General features: G+C 37.3%; 1 protein-coding gene across 3 annotated transcripts; it reads right to left on the reverse strand.

Annotated features, from left to right (window-relative positions):
- Nucleotides 1–230: 230 nt before the first annotated feature.
- On the reverse strand, nt 231–21,208 carry si:dkey-103j14.5 (isoaspartyl peptidase/L-asparaginase). Of its 3 annotated transcripts, XM_047812929.1 has the most exons (8): nt 21,100–21,208; nt 18,754–18,978; nt 16,023–16,165; nt 11,764–11,927; nt 7,310–7,428; nt 7,032–7,142; nt 2,297–2,373; nt 1,997–2,208 (listed from the first exon to the last, which is right to left on the reverse strand). In XM_047812929.1, exons 2-8 carry the CDS (start codon nt 18,941–18,943, stop codon nt 2,131–2,133), a joined length of 882 nt encoding a protein of 293 aa, XP_047668885.1. In that variant the 5' UTR covers nt 18,944–18,978; nt 21,100–21,208; the 3' UTR covers nt 1,997–2,130. The 3 variants fall into 3 exon arrangements, with proteins under 3 accessions (XP_027030849.1, XP_027030850.1, XP_047668885.1); XM_027175048.2 differs by lacking the exon at nt 2,297–2,373 and having other exon boundaries at nt 231–2,208; XM_027175049.2 differs by lacking the exons at nt 2,297–2,373; nt 21,100–21,208 and having other exon boundaries at nt 231–2,208; nt 16,023–16,184; nt 18,754–18,873.
- Nucleotides 21,209–22,757: the final 1,549 nt, after the last annotated feature.

Below are 22,757 nucleotides of genomic sequence, written 5' to 3' on the forward strand. Positions count from 1 at the left end.
CGCACACACACACACACATACACACTCTCACACGCACACACACGTGCACACACACACACACTCTCACACGCACACACACACACATATATACACTCACACACACACACACACACACATACAAACACTTTCACATGCACATGTACACAAAAACATATACACATACACACACACAAACACTCATACACGCACACACAAATACACACACACACACAAATACACACACACACACACATATACACAGGCACACACATATACACAGGCACACACATGCACAGGCACACACATGCACAGGCACACACACACAGACACATGCATACATACCAACACAAATATACTGTACACGTACACACATACTACAATGCATGCCTTTGGAATGGGGAGGAAACCTACAAAGTACAGGGAGAACATGCAGACACTGCAAACATCAGAGGTACGAATCAAACCCCAAAGGTGCTAATCTGTTAATGGGAAGCTGTAATAGTAATGACAGTTTCATGGAAGCAACATTAAACCTTGCTAAAATAAGCTTAGTATCATCTGGTCATGTGACATTTCACAGTGTATAGAGAGAAAGCACATAGGCTACATTTCAAACAGAACATATTCATTTACATGTTGGAGATATACAGCAGCTTATGAGCATCAAGGACAGGTCAGAAATTTGGAGCAGATACTAATTTAATTGAATACAAATAAAATTTGAAGCTAATTTTGAGGATATTAAGGACTTCAAATATCCATAAAGGTAGTAAATGAAAAAATTCCTCGGATGAAAACAACAAGAAAGTGTAGATAGAAAATAATTGTTGTTCATGTCTATACTTTGCTGCATCTCTCATCTGTTTTACTGACTGCCATCTGGCCGATGTTATTAGAGAATCCAGTCACGTACAAGCAGGTTAAAGAACGCATCTATAATGTGTGCCTTATAATGTTCCATGTAAATAATTTACCCAAGCCTCCTCATGAGCAATTCAATGTATACATATACAGAGCTGTGGTAGATTAGTGGTTAAGGTGTTGGGTTACCGACTGGAAGGATGCGAGCTCGAATCCCAGGTCCACCAAAGCTGCCACTAGAGTCCCTGAGCAAAGCCCTTAACTTTCAATTACTCAACTGTATAAGATGAGATAAAATGTAAGTCGTTCTGGATAAGAATGTATGCTAAATGCCGTAAATGTACATACACTGGGATACATTTTAAAAACCCTGTGTATATTCTAATGATGACATACAGTATAAAATGTATGGGTAATGTAGGTACAATATGAAATAGCAAAATTAGCATTAAATAATAAATCCACTTTAGAATTAATAATAATAATAATAATAATAATAATAATAATAATAATAATAATAATAATAATAATAATAATAATAATAATAATACATTTAATTTAAAGGCACCTTTCTGAACACTCAAGGTCACCATACAAAAACAAAAAAATAAAAACAATTAAGATCAGCAAGTTACATAGAGATACGATTTGGACCAGTAGTACAGATTATGGTGTAGAATAAGCTAAACTAAACAGATGAGTTTTGAGTTGAGATTTAAATAATGAAAGAGAATCAATATTACGGAGTTCAGATGGAAGTGAGCTCCAGAGCTGATGTGCAGAGTAACTGAAAGCTCTATTCCCCATAGTTACAAGACGGACAGAGGGAACAATGAAATGAGTGGAAGAGGAGGATCTAAGAGTGCGAGTTGGTGTTGGAGTATGGAGAAGATCGAGAAGATATGAAGGTGCAAGATTGTGTATAATATTCATAATATTGTGTATGTTTGTAAATACGGCTCTATTACAGCCTTGCTGAATGACAACTCCTGTGACACAGAGGGGCTCATATTCTATATATTCAAAGTTAAAAGCTAAATTCAGACCTATGCTAGGAAGTCCAAACTGTTTAGTTTCTCACCTGAAAAAAATGATTTTTTCATTCTTGTATGGCACGATCGCATAAAACTGAGTTAAACAAAAAAATGCAACAAATGCGTTAACAAATTGATGTTTCCTCAAACATTTCTTTGGGGTTTAAACCGTAGTAAAGACGTTCTCTCTTGAAGGCGGCCCAGGCCATTCGCTCTGTGGTAAACATCGCACTCCAGTCCCCGGTGGGAGACACGACTACAGCTCCTCCACCCCCCTGAACACGCTCAGCCATATACTGCAGAGAGCAATCAGCTGCTTCACACGCTGACTTCCCTATCACACATAAACAATCTTATTTAGTGCCACTCAAGTGAACACATTCAGCAATGAGCAGGTGTTTCATTATGCAAAATAAACTAACCATGAATCTCGGTACCGTTTCCATTATTTGATGTAAAATCATATTACTTTGGGAAACGATAGTAGCAGAAACCTGTACTAAATAATGAAGAGATACAAAAAAAACAGGTGCAGCAAACATTCAAAGAATTCAATATATATTCAGTGTCATTGGGAATAATAATAATAATAAAAAGCAATATTATATTTTAAAGAAATATAATTTAATATTATGTATTTATTTATTTTTTTGCTTTGTGAAAAATGCTTTGGTTGTAAAAATAAGACAGTTACGCAGCAGTTTTAAAAAAAAGAAAAAAAAAATGGTATGAAAAAAATAGCTGTAACCATCCAAAGGAGCTTTTTTTCTAGGATTCCTTCATCTTGTCCTTTTTTTAGTGTACCAATTCCCAGTGCAAGAGAAAAAGTCTCAGGATTTCAATTGGTGTCCTGCTGTGTGATAAAGCAGCGTAACCTGAGAGACTCATGAACACAAGCTCGTTCAGACTGAGAATAATATAACACAGGCTCAAACTCGTGGTAGAGTTCAGGGATTTAATCATTACTGGTGCTGTGGAGTAGAAGACTGTCTGAAAAAAAGATAAATTGCAGACACTCTGCCCTAAAAGTTTCTTCTAGCTTTGACTCAAACACAAACACATTTCTGAGCATGGCAAGAAACCAGAGAATATTTGTGTTTTAATCAAAGAAGCAGCTATTTTGCATGAAAGACCTGGCAACGCATGCCATCACAGCTCCCAGATGGAATGGCACGGTTGCTATGCAGAGGCTGCTGTTTAAAAGGATAATCAGCAAGAAACTGTTAAAAAAATAAAATAAAAGCAAAGCGGCTCGGTCCATTTCCACAGTCATTACTGCAGAAATCACAAGCAAACAATAGCCTGCTGACCCTCCATACACACTCTGCCTCATTATCCTCTACCAACGCTGACTGCCTGTCTGAACCCCTCCCTTCTTACACACCAATTAAAATGATTGGCAACAGCAGTGTCAGATCTTTATGCCACATGGCACACTCGTGCAAAATCTGAAGACGGTGTGGCAGTGGGCAGAGATTTTACAAAGCACTGCCTGCACAATATATATATATAAACTGTAAGCTGAGGCAGAGCACAATTCTCAGCAGGTTGGAGTGGTTTCAGCAGGATTTGATAGTGATGTGAAGCTCACATGCTGAACAGGGTGCAAAACACATGAGCTGTTTAATATAAAAACAGTGAAGATGTCTTTTGGAGCTAGATTGAATATATACATATTTAAAAGTAATAAATATGCATATGCATGTACTGTATTTATAATCTGTTGATTGAACAGTCAGATGAACATTATAATCTGCTTTTTCTAATATCTCTTCAATAAGCACTTGAATCCAGAGCCTATAAAGGAACACTGAGCATAAAGTAGGAATAAACCCTGCATGGGATTGCTATAGATCTCTTTTAGTTATTGATTTTGGCTAGAAAATCTTAACTAAAATAATTACACATTTTAATATTCTGAATTTGTTTCTTTAATCCACTGATGTCTTGAGTAAAACTTTGCCTTGACAGTCTTGTATCCAAATGCAGCACTGAAAAGTGTACACCGATCAAGCATAACATTATGACCACATTACTGTATGAAGAAGGCAAGCCAGAAGAGGCAGTGTGATGTTTTGGGCAATGTTCTGCTGGGAATCCTTGGGTCCTGCCATCTATGTGAATGTTACTTTGACACATACCACCTACAGTACCTAATTGTACCTGCCTAAGACCATGTACACCCTTTCATGGAACCGATATTCCCTGATGGCTGTGGTCTCTTTCGGCAGGATAATATGCTTTGCCCCAAAGCAAAAATGCTTCAACAACAAGTTTAAGGTGTTGACTTGGATTCCAAACTCCCCAGATCTCAATCCATTCCAGCTTCTGTAGGATGTGCTGAACAAACAAGTCTGTTCCATGGAGGCCGCACCTCACAAGTGACAGGGCGTCTTGGTGCCAGATACCACAGGGCTGCTTTGTCAGCAAAAGGCGAACCAAAACTATAGTAGGAAGGTGGTCATGATGTTATGACTCATCTGTATATATTTTAAAATTTGCTTATTTATTGGACTGTGCACGCTTCTTTTTCCTACATTTCAGTAACACAAATCTCCATGTGGAGGAAAAAGACCTTCATCCCATTTGTTCTTGGCAAATGCAAATCATAGTTGGGATAAAACCAAGTGGCAAAGCAGTGGAACGAATGAATAGGAACGAATTTTAGAGAAAAAATGGATCCTCGGTAACAGCTTGATTAGTAGCAGTGTAAATTGATGGAGCACCAGTGTTTTACAAGGGCTGTTAAGGCTCTCACTGACAGGTCTCAAAGCTAGAGCCTCAAAGCTAGAGCCACTACCCACCAGATTAGTGCCAATAACACTCCACTAATCCTGGAGTGTCACCACTCCTTCAGTCAATCGGATATGAATTTAGGTGATGAAAAGTCAAATCAAATTTTTAATAAAGGCACATTTCTTATTGTAAACAGTAAGCTGTCTGCACAGAGGTTAGGTAATGCAGTTCCTTTTCTTCCACTTAGACAGTAATGAAACGGGGGACTCTGGTGTCAGACACTCCGGTTCAGGTGGGAAGAAGGAAAGAGATATTGAGCTCAGCTGGTGGTGTGTAAAGCATGCACTACATCTTCTGTCTCCTTCACTAGGATTGGGCATGCTCTCACTATGTGCCTGAAATGCTAAGAGATTGTAAATGCAATCATACCATGTCCTTCTTCAAGAACCAACCACCCACATAATCTCTCTCTGCTTAGTGTCCTGGAACCTCAGTGGACCTGTCCTACCATTTTGAACAACCTAGTGATTAAATATGTGCTTTTTTTCTATGCTGGACAGAATTCAGATGTGTCAAACACTTTGGGTAGCATAAGAATTAGAGAGAAACTGTTGGCAACGTGAAGCTTAGACAAATTCCTTCTGCACTCATTCTCCATTGCCTACACAATGCAAAATACTTCAGTCTACTTCTTATAAACTGTCCAGTTGAATAGTCACCCGATGCACAAGCCTAAGACTGCTGTAGTGCTGTTACTTTTCAGGCAGAACATAATTAATCAGTGTTGGAAGATTAATTGGGGAACAATGGCCAATATAATTCTGAGCTGTTACTTTTAGTACAGTCAAATAAATAGCTAGTAAAATCATGCAAACTTCACATATTATGTCAGTCTTACTATAAAGCCAACCATTACAAGTCTGCTTGGCAATACTATATATATTTTTTTAATTAAAGGGTTGACCCAGGCCATCTTGCATCTTGTACAACACCGGAAAGCAATTGAGCTTAACATATTATTTGCATATATTTTAATGAAATTGCTTCCTGTTATAACTGGCAAATTTATTCTCCAAAGATGGCTTTATTTCTCTAGGCAGAGAGTCAATAATTTCAATTCTCAAATCTTATTAATTTGGCTTGCACAAGATTTATACAGTCCCAGATCACTGGCATGCTGTTTCTGGGAGATTCTGTCATAATGGGGTTTTTGATACTGAGATGCTTTCCATTTATAATTCGATGTTCATTAAGCAACATTAAAAAATATTTAAATTGCTAGTCTAGGATTTGCTGCATGATATATAAAGCCAGATTGATTCAGTTGGAGAGCTTCTCTTGGAGATTTAAATCTGCTCATAAGCCAGTCATCATCATCCTCATCATCATCATCATGCATCACTAACAGCTGATCTCTTAATTCTACTGTTTGGTGTATTAACACTACCAATTATCATGGATTTTGGATTTACCTGCATATATCTATGTGCTTTAAAAATTTTAATTACCAAACAACTCGAGTACATCAGCAGAAGAATGACTAAATTTTCATCAGCCATGAAATGGAACAAATGTTAGATAATAACTGAACTGTTTTAAGGTAAAATATTTTGCAGCACAATTTTTATACTTAGTGGTAAGTTTATAATTAACTCAGAAATTACGCTGACCTACAGTATTAGCTCCTCAGGAGCTTATACTGTAGTTGCACAATTCTACTAATTCGACTTCTATTAAACCATTATAGAAAAGGAGAATATTTACATTTACTTTATTTACCATCCAGTGTCACCCAAATGAGGATGGATTTCCTCCTCAGCCTGGTTCCTCTCGAGGATTCTTCCTCATATCATTTCATGTTTTTTTCCCTTTCCACACTGCCTCAGGCAATTAGGCATTACATTTAAACTTAATAATTCTTCTTCTGTTTTCATTTTTCTGTAAAGCTGCTTTGAGACAATGTCTATTGTTGGACGCACTAAACAAACAAATGGACTTGAACTGAATATACCTTCAAAAAGGTGCATGAATCCTGGCTGTGAAGAAATTTCATGCTTATGCATCATCTATATGTGAGGCCCTAGATATTTAATTCCCTGTCATCAATAAAGACAAAGCAAAGACATTCATCTAGGCTGGCTACCTGGGGAGTATTGTGTCCAGTGATTTATCACTTCTTCTAACTGCACACAAGATCAAGTTCCATGGCATCCAGTACATCGATTTAGCGCCTGACTCGTGTGAAGTATTTCCTTTCATTTGTGCCAATGTGTTATGTTTACTTCATGTCAATCAGTCTCATGCCTAAATGTGGTTGCTAGTTAAACCTTGGATTCACATTGAACATCAGTCCGAGGGATTAGACGAGCAACAAACTTGAGATCCAAAGATCCAAAGGGAAAGAAAATGGTCAATCAGTACCTTGTTCCATGTGAAAGAGGATTAGCCTGGCCAAGGTGACTTTCAGAATAGACTCTCCGTGGCCAGTGCAGGACACGGCGCCACTCTTATTGTCTGCATATCCTCCTGATCCTTTATCACACACAAGAGAGTACAAAACACTAAGGTTTCATTGACAGCACGTCACGATAAAGCAAAAATAATGATCTCTTTTTTGAGTAAATACAATGCTATGTGATATACAGAGCTGCAGCAGTAACACGTACAAATAATCACTTTAAATACAAAGTCAAGCTCACCAATGAAAGGAGAATCTCCAACTCGTCCCACCATTTTGTTCCTGATTCCTCCTGTCGAAGTTGCACAGGCAACATTCCCAAATGCATCCAGAGCCACTGCTCCGACAGTGTCATGGCCACTGCAAAATCAGACAGGTAGCTGTCATTTTTTTTCCCTTAAGATTTAATTATGCACCGGCATGTCGTTTAAAACAAGCGCACCGGGTGAAAGAGAATGAATTATTAATATTTTTGACTTAAATCATCTCCTTTGAAGTTCTTCAACATTTCCCCATGTCCTGCCAAACGTGGTCTATTATTTTATATATTTTTTCCAAGCTGTGTGGAAACTTTGAACATCATCTTCTATTTTGAAAGGTGCAGTCCAAAAGCACACTCAGATATCGATACAGAAAGATATTAGACATGAAATCTCGCAAATAGCATACTCAAGAATATCTCGGAATTATTTTCTAGACCTTTCCTGTGCATCCTCCTGTGTTTTCCTCTCTATATTTTACATTCACAGCATTTGGCACACTCCCTTATACAGACGACTTGCATTCATCACATTTTATAAAGGGGAGCAATTGACGGTTAACCGCCTTCTTCATGGGTCCAGCAGTGGCAGCTCGGTAGACTTCGGATTCTAACTCACAACCTTCCGATCAGTAGGTTTCCGCATACTGCATTCAGTGCATCCATATGAAATCTGAATATTAATTGGCTCACATACTGTAAACCAAACAGACATAACATTAACGAATGTTGAGAAGGTGTGAGTTGTGGCCTCCATAGATCAGATTTTTATTCGGAATGTCCCACAGATGCTTGATTGGATTGAGATCTGGGGAATTTGAAGGCTTAGTGAACTCTTTGTCACGTCCCACAAACCATTCCTAAAGTAAAAAGTCAAAGTAACATCTATATGGATGCCAGGACCCAAAGTTACCCAGCAGAACATTGAGAGTGTCACACTGTATCTGATGGCTTCCTGTATTCTTATAGTGCATCCTGGTGCCATGTGCACACAGTTGTCTACTTGATATAAATGAAAAAGTGATTCGTCAGACTGAGCTTCCTCCTTCCATTGCTCCATGGTCCAATTCTGATGCTCATGTGCCCACTGGAGGCACTTTTGGCAGCACATAGGGTCAGAGTGGGCACTTTTACAGGTCTGGACTATGCATAAAATGTGTGTTCTGATGCCTTTCAGTCACAGCCAGCATTAATATTTTGAGCAATTTGTGCTATAGTAGCTCTTCTGTGGGATCAGACCAGATGGGCAAGTGTAAATGAATCTGTGTTAGAAGTGTCACAAAAATAGGACATAGTTCCCTCTTGGACACAAAATAAACATCTGCTGGACAAGGACGAGGAAAATAAAATTTAGTTGTAGGTCATATAGGAATCATGTGAACCATATAGGAGTTGATGAAGTTTCTTTTTTTATTTTAGGGATCAAATTATCAAAATAATGGTCAATAATCCATAGACATTGTCAGATTCTCTGCTAGTCTAATAAAACAACCAGTTCAGTTCGCATTTGTTTCCAGAATTTTTTTGTTAATAGTTATGGCGTCAGTAAATGGAATTTGTGCTCAGGGGGTTAAGGGAATTATTGTATTTCAAATCCAATGTGCTAGATCATAGAGCGAATCAAAATCACCTCGATCATTTCAATTATTATTGGCCCTGCAAAGCAGAACTTCTAGTTTCAGTTCATTGTTTTGCTGCAAGGTAAAAGACAATCGACCACATTTTGAGGCATGTGGTTGAATCCAAGCAGGTGAGAAGCTTCTGCACATTCGAGAATTCAACCTAATGCAATCCCCAATAAAGACGTGTGATCCAATTCCACTGACAGCTGTAACATACCAAATCCACCATGTCTCAGTGATGAGGTGAGATTTCTTTCACTTTATCGCAATGTGGCACAGGTTAGTCTTCAGATTTGTCATAGAAATTAGCAGGCTTTTAATTTATTTTAGAAAGTTAATTAAGACACAGCCCCAAGGCTGTTCTCAGTGAGAGAGACCAGAAAGCATACAGTTTCCTTATGAAGAATATTCATCTGATCCAGCTGGCAAGAAATCCTGAGACATCAATCACTTTAGACATGAACCTGATTACTCCTTCATATCACCAGAAATATTTGAATCAAGTTTAGAAACTTTGGGGAAAACTGCATCTAAATGCTGTGTAATGGACTGCATTTCAATCCACATGAAATGATGAAAAAAATTGATAGTAAATATTTGCAAACATACAAATAATCTGTATAAGAATGCATGAAAACAATCTGAAAGCTGTAATATTAAAATGTCTACATTATTATTTTAGTGACTATTTTTTGTAAACCAAGCTGAAATAATGCTAACGATATGGCATAGAACAGTTCCACGAAAACACTTTGGATTGATTTAATCTGTTGGAAGGTGTTTACTGTACAATTTACTGTAACAGCACACGGCGCACGGCTGTGACAATAGCTCAAGCTGTGATTCAAACAACAGGTTCTATATTATTTAGGTCATTCGGATATGTTTTTGTTTCTATAGTAACAGCTCGTTCACAGGGACACGTATGCCAGGTGGTCTACATAATTTAAGGCTAAAAATAAACAGATTAAAAAAACGTGTTAAATCGTTAAGACGTATAATCGTTGATATGGTACATTTTTACAAATCTCAGGTGTCAGTGCACTGTAATCTCCAACTTCCTTAAGCGATGCTTAAAATATATGCATATTTAAAATCGTATTAATGTTTAAGAGAGAGTGAAAAAAAAGAGAGGTTGGTATGGATACAACTGTTACAGTTGTTAGTATATATAACTGTGACTGTCAGTAACTGAAAGCGATAATAGGAACCAATTTGTCTTACAGATGTTCCAGAGCATTAAACACAACTACATTAATGGTTAAAAAGCACAATGAAACATTCATTAATTAATTCAAAACTGTAATCTTTGGTAAAAATGCAGTGGTATAAGAGAAGATATACAACATTTCCGCATCACATTGGACCATATCACACTAACCCGTTGTCCTATAACAGCACATTCAGTTTGGTTTTAATTTGGTTTTTGTTAATTAAAAACAGCTTCACAGAAATATATGCAATCATTCTTATAATAATTTTTACTTCCTCAGAAATAAGACATAATAGCCAGCTTGAATAAAGGTACACTACATTTCATTTGTTACCATTTTCTGACCTCCATAACCGCAAAAATATGATGACTGCATTTAAATCTGCTCTGAGTGCCATCGTACTTGGTCGGGTTTAATATATGAGCATGGTCAGAGAGTATGGGCAGCAGGTTGTCGCATAATCTCCTTAAATGGAGGAATGGGATAATTGTGTTCCAAGGGCTGTGTATTAAAGAGCCCGGTGACAGCAGTGTGGCTGAGTGCATGGAGGTCATCAATAATGGAGGTGCGGTGAGGAGGGATGAAAGGTTGTAGCTCAGCCAGCTGTCACTTAACACCCCCTCTGCACTATTTTTACTGGCTCCCAGTGGGTCTGAGGTTACACTCCTCCACGGCAGAGCCTCCTCTACCTCACCTCCTGTGGAAACAGAGGTGACAGGAACAGCACTCCATGCTCCAACTGAACTGCCTTAACCCTCATGTTCTGGTCAAATGTCCTGCTGACCCACTGCTTCTGATTTTGTAACAAAACTATACAAATATAATTTAAATATCAATTTAAAAGCATGTATGCACAACACATTGTGATTAAAACTACTACTACTACTAATAATAATAATAATAACAACAATATAAATAGTGAATCTTTTATGGGTTTGGTCTCTCCACCCAATCCACGCGGCACAAGAGCTCACTGAATAATGTCACTCTCATTCTTTTTTTTTCAAGAATTCCTTATTTTTCCTGGAGAAAATTAGATGTCTTGTGGAAAGATTAAAAAATGCTATTAAAAAACCCCAAAAACAATAAGGGTTCAGAGGCAGCAAAGAAAAATCAGGCCATTCACAGCTGAACTACAACTACTTCTTCAAGACAGGAAAATATTTGTATATGCTCTGAAAATCTTACTTTTTCACTTACTTTATGGCCAAGAGTTAGAAATCTATTAGGAAACCTTGTAAAGATGTTTCTCACAAATAATAAATAAATAAATAAATAAATAAAAAACATTAAAAAAGCTTAAAAATAGCCAACATTTAAGGCTCTAAAAATCTGACACCAAAAAAGGATCTCAAGTAAAGCAGAAAGAGCAAACTTTTTTTTTTACTTTCTCAACTTTTTAAGAATTATTTCCTGTAATAGGGTCTATTATATTTTCATTAGTTCAATTCATCGGGTGTAATTCAACCTGCTACTCAGATAAATATATTGATCCATTTTCCAACAAATTGCTTTCATTCTCTTCAATGAAATGCAATAGGATTAACTCTAGCCCTGATACTTGGCTCACAAACCTGCTCTCGAATGAAGAGCTACTTACTGCTGTGAGTTAAAAAGCTCTTTGACACCAACACTGTACTTCTTGTAATGCTGCCACTCTTTCCTCTCCTGTTCAGTCACCAAAGCCTGTGTTGGTACTGAAGGAACACCGATGCTCTCTGCAAACAGGTTCGCTCCTTGGCCAGTCAACATGACATGCTCGGTCTGGAAAACCCAAAGTAGAAAAAGCCTGTTAATTATTTTGAGGGAACAAAATGACAATTATCTAGTACAATTAACCACACTGACATATAGCTTTTAGAAAGAATGTGTTAAAAACCTAACTGAATTTAAATTGAACATGAAGTGTTTGTATTAGCACCACATCCATCTGAATGCATTATACTAGTAATAGAATAAAGTACACAGTCTTGCCTAGTTATTACTGTATGTACAGTATATGAATGTATGTATTCTGTTGTGTAAATCATCTCCATAGCTCTGGATATGGGCTAAAGTGTGTCAGAAAGCATTGCAATTTTAACCACTGTATGATACATTGGATGGAATAAAACTTTTTGTCTGTCAGTGTGGCACAGTGCTGCAACAGGTTGTTATGTCATCTCATAGCTCCAGGGTCTCTGGTTTGTTCATAACCATCTCACATAGAGTTACACATAGCTTTCTTCTCCGTTCCTAAAAACATAATCATTATAACGACGACTCCCACATAAGTTGTATTCCCACTAGAGGTCTTCACGGGTCCACTTAGATCCGAAAACCCGAGGTCTGACCCGAGACCCGAGCGGGTTCGGGTCTAAAAGTTGCACGTGTGCCTCAGACACAGGTAGGGTATAATAATAGCGGCATCGGGTCTCGGGTAATTTAAAATGAAAGTGTTTTTACCGAACGGACCCATGAAGACCCGGACTACTGTATCTCGTGTGTGCGCATCGACTCAAGTCTTTTTCCAACCTCTCCTCTGTTTGCCAAGACCACTTGCGACATGTGGCTGGCGACATGTGGCTGGCGGTAAGCTAATTTTCGTTCAAACAGACCTGTCAATCAATTTTGAATCCACTCTGTAGGGTTACTTTAGTGTAGAGTTATGCAACATTCTTTCTTAAAAATAAATAAATAAATAAATAAATATGCACGTCAAGTTCGGGTAAAAAAAAACGATTCGGGTCACTTTTTTTTGGATCGGGTACATTTCTTTAGACCCGAGAAGACCTCTAATCCTCACCTCAAATATCACCCAGTGTTCCAGGGATAAGCCCAGGATCAAATACTGCAATGACCAGAACTACGTGGTTACTGTAGATGAATGATGAACACCCTGGGAGTTGAACATTCAATAATCACATGCTACAAACATAAAAAAAACCTCAAAATTTAAGTTGCTTGATGAAATGATCCTTAGTGCAGTAAGGTCCATGTAAACACCGCCAATGGGGGTCTTAAGGTCAATGTTCAGTAATAATCTCAGAAAGAACATATGTATTTCATTTTAAAGGAATTATTTGATTTTATTTCACAAATTTTTCCTAATCTTCAATGATGGAAAATATTTATAACAGAAAAATCCTGCACAATGTGAATCCTCTGTAGCTCCTGGCAACTTAAAATAAAATTTTAACTGTATATGAATGTAAATTGTCTTCTTTATCTTTAAATTGGTACAATGCTGTCTTCAAAATACATTGCAACATGAGTAAAAGTGACAATACTGCCCGATTTTTCCTCTCCGTTTGAAATAAAACTGAGAAGCAACATCATTCCAGTTAGGAAAACTTTTAAATATTAAAGTGGTTATTAATGCTATTTTTCACTGTCATGTATAGTGCAGCGTAGATCACAGGCAGGAGCATGAGCTCAGTGAAGCTCGATCGCTGCATTGATCACAGGCTGATGAATTTTTAATACGGCTTATTAAACAGTGCCACCAATCCCCGGTAAGGCCAAGGTCTTTGGGGGCAGTCAACATAGGTGCTGCGTCTAATCAATTCTCTTGTAAGGCCGGCTTCTTGTTTCCCTTGTGTCTGCAGCAATGGAAGGTAAAATCTGTGTATCAGAGGTGTGAAAGCAAGTAAATAGAGGCTGTTATATTTGTTTTATGTTATGAAAATCCCAGAAGCTCAGCGGTTATACAGCGGAAAACCTCAACACAGCCCATTTGGAACCAATAACCAAATCACGGTTAATGTCCCAGAGATCACACTTTTCCCTCCATTCTGATGTTTGACGTGAACATTAACTGAAGCTTGTGATCTGTATCTGCATGATTTTGTTGCACTGTGCTGCTGCCACATGACTGGCTGATTAGACTCCGTGAATGTGAAGGTGTTCCTAATATAGATGAACATGCAGACTCCACACATATAGTGAAGGTGTGAATTAAACCTATAGCCTAAGAGGTTAGCAGCAAACATGCTAACCACTAAGCCACCATGTCCCACAGGCATTATTACAATACAAACAAGGTAAAATTACAAATACAATTCATTTTAAACTCAAGATTTGATTGGAACAGCGTTTTTTCTTTATTAATTTTCAGAAAGGTTGGACTCTTTTGTCTATTTTCAAGTGGTTTTCACTTGCTAAGGTATCATTTTTATGCAGTGAGAAATATTTCATCTGCAGAATCGTAGGGAGCGAATAAAGAAACATAATACCTTCAAAGCATAGAAACATGTAGGATAGTTGATCAAGGCATAGTCTAATAAATTTCATTCTAATAATATATTTTGGACTAACACAAAACCATAAACAAAATTTCATGCTACAATTTTTGCTGAATTTTTAACATAACTATGTCAGATAAAAACAGTGTACGTGAAATCAATATATAAAATATGAGCTCTGAGCTGTATTTTTTCCACTTTTTGGTAACATCGTGAAGTTCTATTTTTTTTTTTTTACCATCTACTTTTTCACTGATTGTACAAGTTCATTCCAGTAAGGTAGAAATGAGTTCTAATAGGCTTGCTGTGAAGACTCGTTACAAAAGTGAAAAGTGGTCTGCTCACTTGATCAGTCAAGCCTTTGTGCTCTGTGTGGGAACCAAATTCCTATTATAAGACTTCCATTTTCAGCATTACAAAGAGGATTGATTGAAATCAATCTGAAAATCAGCCAGCATTGACCTCGTTTTGGCTTCATCATCTCAAAGCTGCAGAGGAAATAACACATTAAGTCTTAAGGAGCCTGAATCAAATCCAAAAAAAATCTTAATGCCATAGATTTTTATCAGGAATATAATTTACAACAGAAAGAACATATTCATGCATTTCCAAGAAATATAACCTGCTCCAAGGCGTCAAAGAAGCTGGACAGAATTTTGCTTCTTAAGAGAGGTTTACATTATAAGTGACTGCTAAGGGCAGGAAGAAAATGCTTCTTATCATTTGTCATTTCCAAGGTGAGCTTCAGCCAGCAAATCAGGCTAAACATATGGTGTCAAACAGAGGGCATAGAGGAACGTGGCTGAAGTGGAAAGCTGTTAAAAACATCTTGGAAAGGAAAAATATATAAATGACAAATTTATCTAATGTTTTAAAATAATGATTGCCTCAGATTCATGTTCTTTGCGCAACAAGAGAAAATCTGATGGTTTTTTTGCTGCTGTAGCTCATCCACCTCAAGGTTCGGACATGTTACTGTATCCTGAGACACTTTTCTGCTCACCTCATGTTTAAAGAGTGCTTATTTGAGTTACTTTAAACTTCCTGTCTGATCATTTTCTTCTAATCTCTCAGTTTTTCAGTCTGTTTTTTTGCACCATTATGTGTAAGCAGTAGAGACTGTTGCATGTGCAAATCCCAGAAGATCAGCGGTTTCTGAAATACTCAACACAGCCCATCTGGAACCAAAAACCAAATCACGGTTAATGTCCCAGAGATCACACTTTTCCCTCCATTCTGATGTTTGATGTGAACATTAACTGAAGCTTGTGATCTGTATCTGCATGATTTTGTTGCACTGTGCTGCTGCCACATGACTGGCTGATTAGACTCCGTGAATGTGAAGGTGTTCCTAATATAGATGAACATGCAGACTCCACACATATAGTGAAGGCGAAATTTAAACCTACTGTACAGCCTAAGAGGTTAGCAGCAAACATGCTAACCACTAAGCTACCATGTCCCACAGGCATTAAAATCATTCCATTCTTTACTCATTTTAAACTCAAGATTTGATTGGAAGATCGTTTTTTTTCTTTATTCATCATCAGAAAGATTGGACTCATTTGACTCAGGATCATCAGGATCATACTAGTTAATTTTCACACAGTGAGTAATAAAATGGCAAAAACTGCACCTTTTCCATTACAGCACGGGCAAGGCTAACAGGGTTAGCAATGTTTCTAACTGAAGAAACAGCACCGGCGGCCAGTGTTTTTCCCTCCATGATGATGGCGTCCAGCTCCACTTCTCCATCGGTATTCAGCACAGCACCGTGACCTACAGCAAGACAACAACACTGCCACACGTGTCTGTTACACCATCACTCAGAGAGGAAAGACTGTTCACTTTTCAGCAGGCTCAATCTCTCTTCCTCTCTTCCAGCACTTTCTCTTGGTGGGAAGAAAAGAGGAGAAATTAAGTCCAACCTTGGACAAGGTTTAGACTTCTTTACACACCCAGTGTTCAAGTGGGATGTACTCAGTCAATTGAAGCCTGCTGGGAGAGATGAGGGTAACTACTATCATCTGAAAGGCTCTCAGTGGAAGTTTCGACTTATACTGATAGACTCCTATTTCAGAGCTGTGTGCAGAAGTGCAGGGTTAGGAGTTGTGTGCTTTAGGAACACTTAAACTCCCACTGTTTGTATCTGAGGTAAAAGACTTGCAAAACAGACACAGCTGCAGTTTTTTTTCCTCACTGAATTACTCTGCAAATTCAAATACATTTAACTGATTTAATAAAACACATTTTTATAATTTTTTACAGAATATGAATACCACTCAGATCACTGTATTGGTAAACTAAGGCTAGGAGCACATCCAATTAAAATATTCTAACCACTTCCTTAACTAATAGTGATGTACAGTAAGCATGTTTAAAATGAAACTGTCAGCAAATACCATATGTAAGAAATTACAATATCTGTCAGAAAAGTGGGATCTGGTGTGAGCTGGATCCAAACAGCTCAGGATCCTTTCATCCATGGCATAAGCCCTATAATATTTATAGTCAAAAAGAAAGGATTTTACATCTGTCCTCACTTTCACACTTCAGATTTACACCAGGATGTAAATGACATCACAAGCTGAGGGTTCGAGTAGATTATAAAGACTAGTACAGTGACTAGCATTGGCATCTCACATCTCAAAGGTACTTCGTTCGATTCTCGGCTCAGGTTAGAATCTGTGTAGAATTTCTGTGCATGTTTTCCATATGTCAGTGTGTGTTTTAGGTTTCCTCCCAACTAGCAAAACTCACTATGCTACAGTGTCCTTGTGAATGTATGGACTGAAATCTCATCATTGCTGCGTTCCCAAGATAGGCTTCAGCTGCAGTTTGACCCTGACCAGGATAAAGAAGTGTCTGAAGATTACTGAATGAATAATTATATATATATATATATATATATATATATATATATATATATATATATATATATATATATATATATATGTATATATATACATATATATATACATATATATATATACATATATATATGTATATATATATATATATATATATATGTATATATATATATATATATATATTCTGAGATATACTAAGTGTCGTAAATGAAGCAAAGTGCGAATGCAGGTAAGACACGGAGGTAGCTAAATAATATTTATGCATTAAAAATAAAAACCAAAAGCTTTGGTAATCATTTAGGATTATCTATTATATATATGCAAATATAATGTATATAAAGATTTTTAAACATTTTTTTTTTTTTACTGTTTTTATGTATTATTGTTTTGTTTTGGCGTTTTTAGAATGTTGTACTGATATCTTTGTTATCTTCGGAATGGTTAAGAAAAAAGATTGACTGGTTCATTCATTTAAAGTTTTTAATGCTTATACTGAATAAACCCACCTTTGTTCCCCACCAAATATGTATAAATCCTTGTTTTTCTTAAACATGGCATGCCAAAATAATGACATTTGTTTTTTACTGTGAATTTTTTCAGAAATCTTAAGTACATCATATAAGCATTTGCTTCGAAATGCCATGATGCACTCAACTCATTTACACCTTTCTGTGTATGTGTGTGTCCTCTCCAAGTATCACTAGATCACTCCATTAATCACATATTGATCAGCATTTTATCCACTGAAGTCAAAGTATGCTACTCCAGTGTATTAACTGATCCCCCTGGTGAAGTGCTGATTTTGCTCCTCTTCTATGAAGAGGTACTGCTGTTACACCTATAGTGGCAGTTCACACTCACAAATGAGATAGACCGTGACAGACAGGTTGCGTTAATGAAGTGTCTTATTTGCTCCCTGCTGGCTCACTGTAATCTGATGAATACTCAAGGACCTCTCTTCCTGCTCTCAGGATAATCATTAACAGCAACTGGCAGTGAAACACGGTCCAAGTTCCATCTTTAGAGGAAGCCAGCATAGTGTACAGCATAGTTTAAAAGCTTAATTTTCTGTTTGTGAAGTACAGTACAGTTAATCCAAAGTTGAGCAAAGGAAAACATGGTGTTAGTTCAAGCATGTTTAGACATATACAATTTGGTAATAACTGTTTGACCCAGTATTTATTTGGAACTTATGAAGAATTTTAAAGATCTTTTTCTTAAATATATTTACAGCAGACATTATATTAGATCACACAATGACATTTTGACCTATAAACAATGCAGCAACTTCTTATTATTAGTAGGATCCAATAATATAAAGGGCATATGTCCATGTATCTGCATAAGTATTCATTATGTTGCTGATGACTAAGAATATGAAAGTACATCAGTGTTTAAATGCATTATACAGCTGCACTGATATAAAATCTCAATAAATAAGTAGTTGAGAAAATATGTTTGGAAAAATTCCAATTTAAGATGATGACAGTCACTAACCTGCATCAAAAACCGGATTATCCTCCATCACTCTCACAGCCACTTCAACAGCATCCAGTGCACACCCCCCACTCTTCAGAATAACACTCCCAGCCTGAGCAGCAGCTTTCACCCCTTCCACTGTTGCCTCAGCCAACATGTCGGGTATGGCCCACGCGCCGCCATGCACCACCAGAACAGCCTTCATCATCACGTTTCAGCAGATAAACAAACAAACAGCCCACACTGTCAGGGGAGAGGAGAAATTACTGTGAGGTTCCACTTCACCCATACGTTGCCCTTGGACCGCAATGTGCCATGTAACACGGCCTATTATTCAGACGCACACTGACAGAATTCTCGCAGCTCAGCTCAGTGGAACGGATTGTTTACAGGAAGTTGGCTGTCAGCCTTGCTGTCATGTTTATGCCTGATCCATTATTATGAGGGCCAGTTCCATTTGCCCTGCCTGGTTCACTCACCATCCACTTTTTTTAATAATCAGAATTATGGCCTCTCTTGCAGTAACAAAACACATTTCGTTGTGCTCTCTCTCTCTTCAGCACCGTCAATGTGGAAAGCGCTGATTATAACAAGGAACACTCTCATGGCAACTTGAAGCTGTCATCTGACCAAAGCTGTAAAGCTTTCATATTGTATTCACAGTGTTAGTCTATATTCCCAACCCCTTAAACATTCAACGGTGTAAATTTGTATGCATTTTATGCACGCTCACTGTCAATTCCTTGTTCTCATAGAAATGAATGATATTGATGAGTTTTTGATGGATTTCAAAAGGTCTTTGAGAATGCAACATTGCACCATGTGTTTGCGAACAATAGGATGTGCGGAGTTCTTTATTATATTGTTTTTGCATGTGTGACAGCAATAAAATATGTACAAGACAGCAATAAATGTGTTTAGCAATAAAATGTTTGTATATATCCAGGGGGGGAAGTGGTAGCTCAGTGGTTATGCCACAGCCAAGATGCTGTTGCTAGGCCACTGAGCAAGGCCCATAACCCTTAACTAATCAACTCTATAAATGAAATAAATGTAATTCGCTCTGCATAAGTGTGTCTGCCAATATGGTGTAAATGTTATACTGTGGGAATTTCTTACTCCATGCTAGATTGATTTACCATTCAATTTAAACTGTAAATTGCAGATTTATTTTATTGTATCATATCATATTGTATGTGGATGAGTGGATCATGGTTCACTCTGACATGACTGTTCCTGATCGTCTGCATGAATCTACGGTCTTGGCTAAAAGAAATTAGCTCCAAATGCACTTCCATACACTGTACATTTTTCTCGCAATCAATTTTGATGTTAATGCTTGTTTAATAGTTTTTTTTTGTGTTTTTTTTTTTTGCTTTAAGGTTGTTGTTTTGTTTTTTTTTAGCAGTTAATAGTCTGATGTTATTGCCAAAAGTAGAAAGATGGTGGTTTTGTCCTACTGGTTTATTTAACCTGGAGCCCCTGATACATATGGACTACAAACATATCTACATGTCAGGTGCACTGAAATCTTTACAGATCTTTAATACCAAGGGCGTCGATTTGGGTAGGGACGGTAGGGACATGTCTCTACCAATATCCAGGGAACACTCAATTGTCCCTAGCAATAATTCGACCAAGCCTATATATATTTATACATAACCATTGATATCCGTCTGTGTCTTGTGCGTTGTTTTACTTATTTCATTTAACATTTGTCCAGGAATCATTAAATAAGATGAAAATATTTTACAACGGCGTTCTGTAAAAAAAAAAAAAAAATTGCGCAACTAGTGGGACACAAACGGTTAAACTACCACCTGCAATGGATCTGTAACTCACCTGTAACTCACCTCTCTAAAATGATTGGCCTTTGCCTTTTTTGAGTCCCGCCTCTCTAACCCACGTCGCTGTTTGATTGGCTTTGTTTTTCCTCGCTAACGTGTTTAAGTAGGTTGCCGCTATATTCCGTTGTATGATGCAATATGCATCGTGATTATGCAGGCTACGGGTATGTGAGGAAGAAAGTATTCTTATAACAACAGTTTTATGCACAAAATACGGGGAATGTTGTTCCAACCAATGTCAAAATCAAACTTTCGCCATTGTTTAATACTAAAAGTTTATTTAATACTAAGTCTCAAGTCTCCTTCCTCCACGTCTATTATTGAGCTTTAAAGTAGTCCATACTCCATTTCTATACCCTTTCTTTATAAACCCAAATATTTATTGCCATTTTCTTCATGGAGTTGCAGTGACTTAAATTAGACTTTAGCAAAGGTTCCAGGTGTGTGATTATCTCACTAAAAGACCCATAAAAGAACTGTTCAGTGAATATAAACGTAACTGGGAACATTTTCTTACCAATACTCTTCGAGTGGTTTTGGAGCTGTATGAGTGAGCAGGCGGTTAAAGCTGTTTGACCCATTAGTAAACAAAGTTTCAGTCCCCGCCCACTTCCGCCTTCTCCACCAACCACAACGCTGTGTCAAGTTTAACGATTTATTCCACGTGGCAAAATGATTCAGCCACGCCCACTCTGACCACTTAAGTATTTTTATATAACTTTTTTAGCCCTTTACCTCTCTCTCTCTCTCTCTCTCTCTCTCTCTCTCTCTCTCTCTCTCTCTCACACACACACACACACACACACACACACACACACACACACACACACACACACACACAGAGAGAGAGAGAGAGAGAGAGAGAGAGAGAGAGAGAGAGAGAGAGAGAGAGAGTAGGATTTTCTTCTCATAGTGGAGAAGGATTAATTAAACATAATAAATCATGTACATAAATACATCCAGTAGCCAAATGATAATTTAATACTGGGAGGAATTTGCTATTTTTTGCAAAAATATAATAAATATATTATCAAACAGCATGCCTTATATTCTATATTGTGGCTGTATATATCAGATTATCATCAAGAAATTGCCTTTGAAAAAAAAAATACAAAAAAGTATTGAGAAGTTGGTATAATTCATAATAAATGAGAACTATTTATATACATTACTTTAATGTATGCACGATTGTTAGAAACGTCGGTTGATGTACATGATGTGCTTCTATCACAGATCCTGTCCCTGAACCTTTTCACAAGCAAAACATTTTGATAAACTGTCTCTGCTTACAAAGAAGACATTTGTTTTTCAGTGTGAAAGGAAAGTGCAAGTAAAGCACAACTAGGAATTAAGTGTCCCAAGAACCTTCACTAAGTCAATCTCAGTGGAGTGATGATGAATTACAGCACTGTGCTTCTTTTCATGGGTCTTGTACATTGATTCGATTTGTCCATGTACATTTCAGCAGTAAAGTGGGGAAACCTATGCTTTCAACTCTTTATATAATGTGGTTTTAGAGTAATTAATTTTGTAGCACAAGCTTCTGTTTGTCCCTGAGAAAAGCAGCCAAATCATTTCCTCTGCAGCTCAGAAAAACTAAGGCCTAAACCTCCCAGTGACTTGCTGAATCCTAACACCAGGGTGATGCATGGCGTGCTGTACCCCATGATGTATTGGAAAGTATATGCAGTATGATATATTGCTCTGCTCACACTGACTCATTTGCACACTAGAACCATTTGTCCAACAGAATCAATGGCACATATTCCAACAACTTCTTGTATGTTGTGCATTTGTGGCAATTTATATTTATTGGACCCCCATTTCTCTCTGCAATGGAAGAAGAAAAATGTCTCGCAGTAACAGCGAATAGCTGATATACCATTGATTTAAACAGAAAGGAGTGTGCCTATTGATCAACATTTTCAATTCTTTATATGAATGTGTTTGTGTATATACACATGCACCTATGTATATTCACATCCTGCCTTGCTTCTGTTAAAACCAGTTGAAACTTACCTAAAACTATTAACTGAAGTACAATTAATTGATATAACATAATACTATATATACATTACATAGATAGATAGATAGATAGATAGATAGATAGATAGATAGATAGATAGATAGATAGATAGATAGATAGATAAAGATGTTCATTTACAACATTACAAG

The sequence above is a fragment of the Tachysurus fulvidraco genome, chromosome 4 (assembly GCF_022655615.1).
Source record: "Tachysurus fulvidraco isolate hzauxx_2018 chromosome 4, HZAU_PFXX_2.0, whole genome shotgun sequence".
NCBI classification, from domain to species: Eukaryota; Metazoa; Chordata; class Actinopteri; order Siluriformes; family Bagridae; genus Tachysurus; species Tachysurus fulvidraco.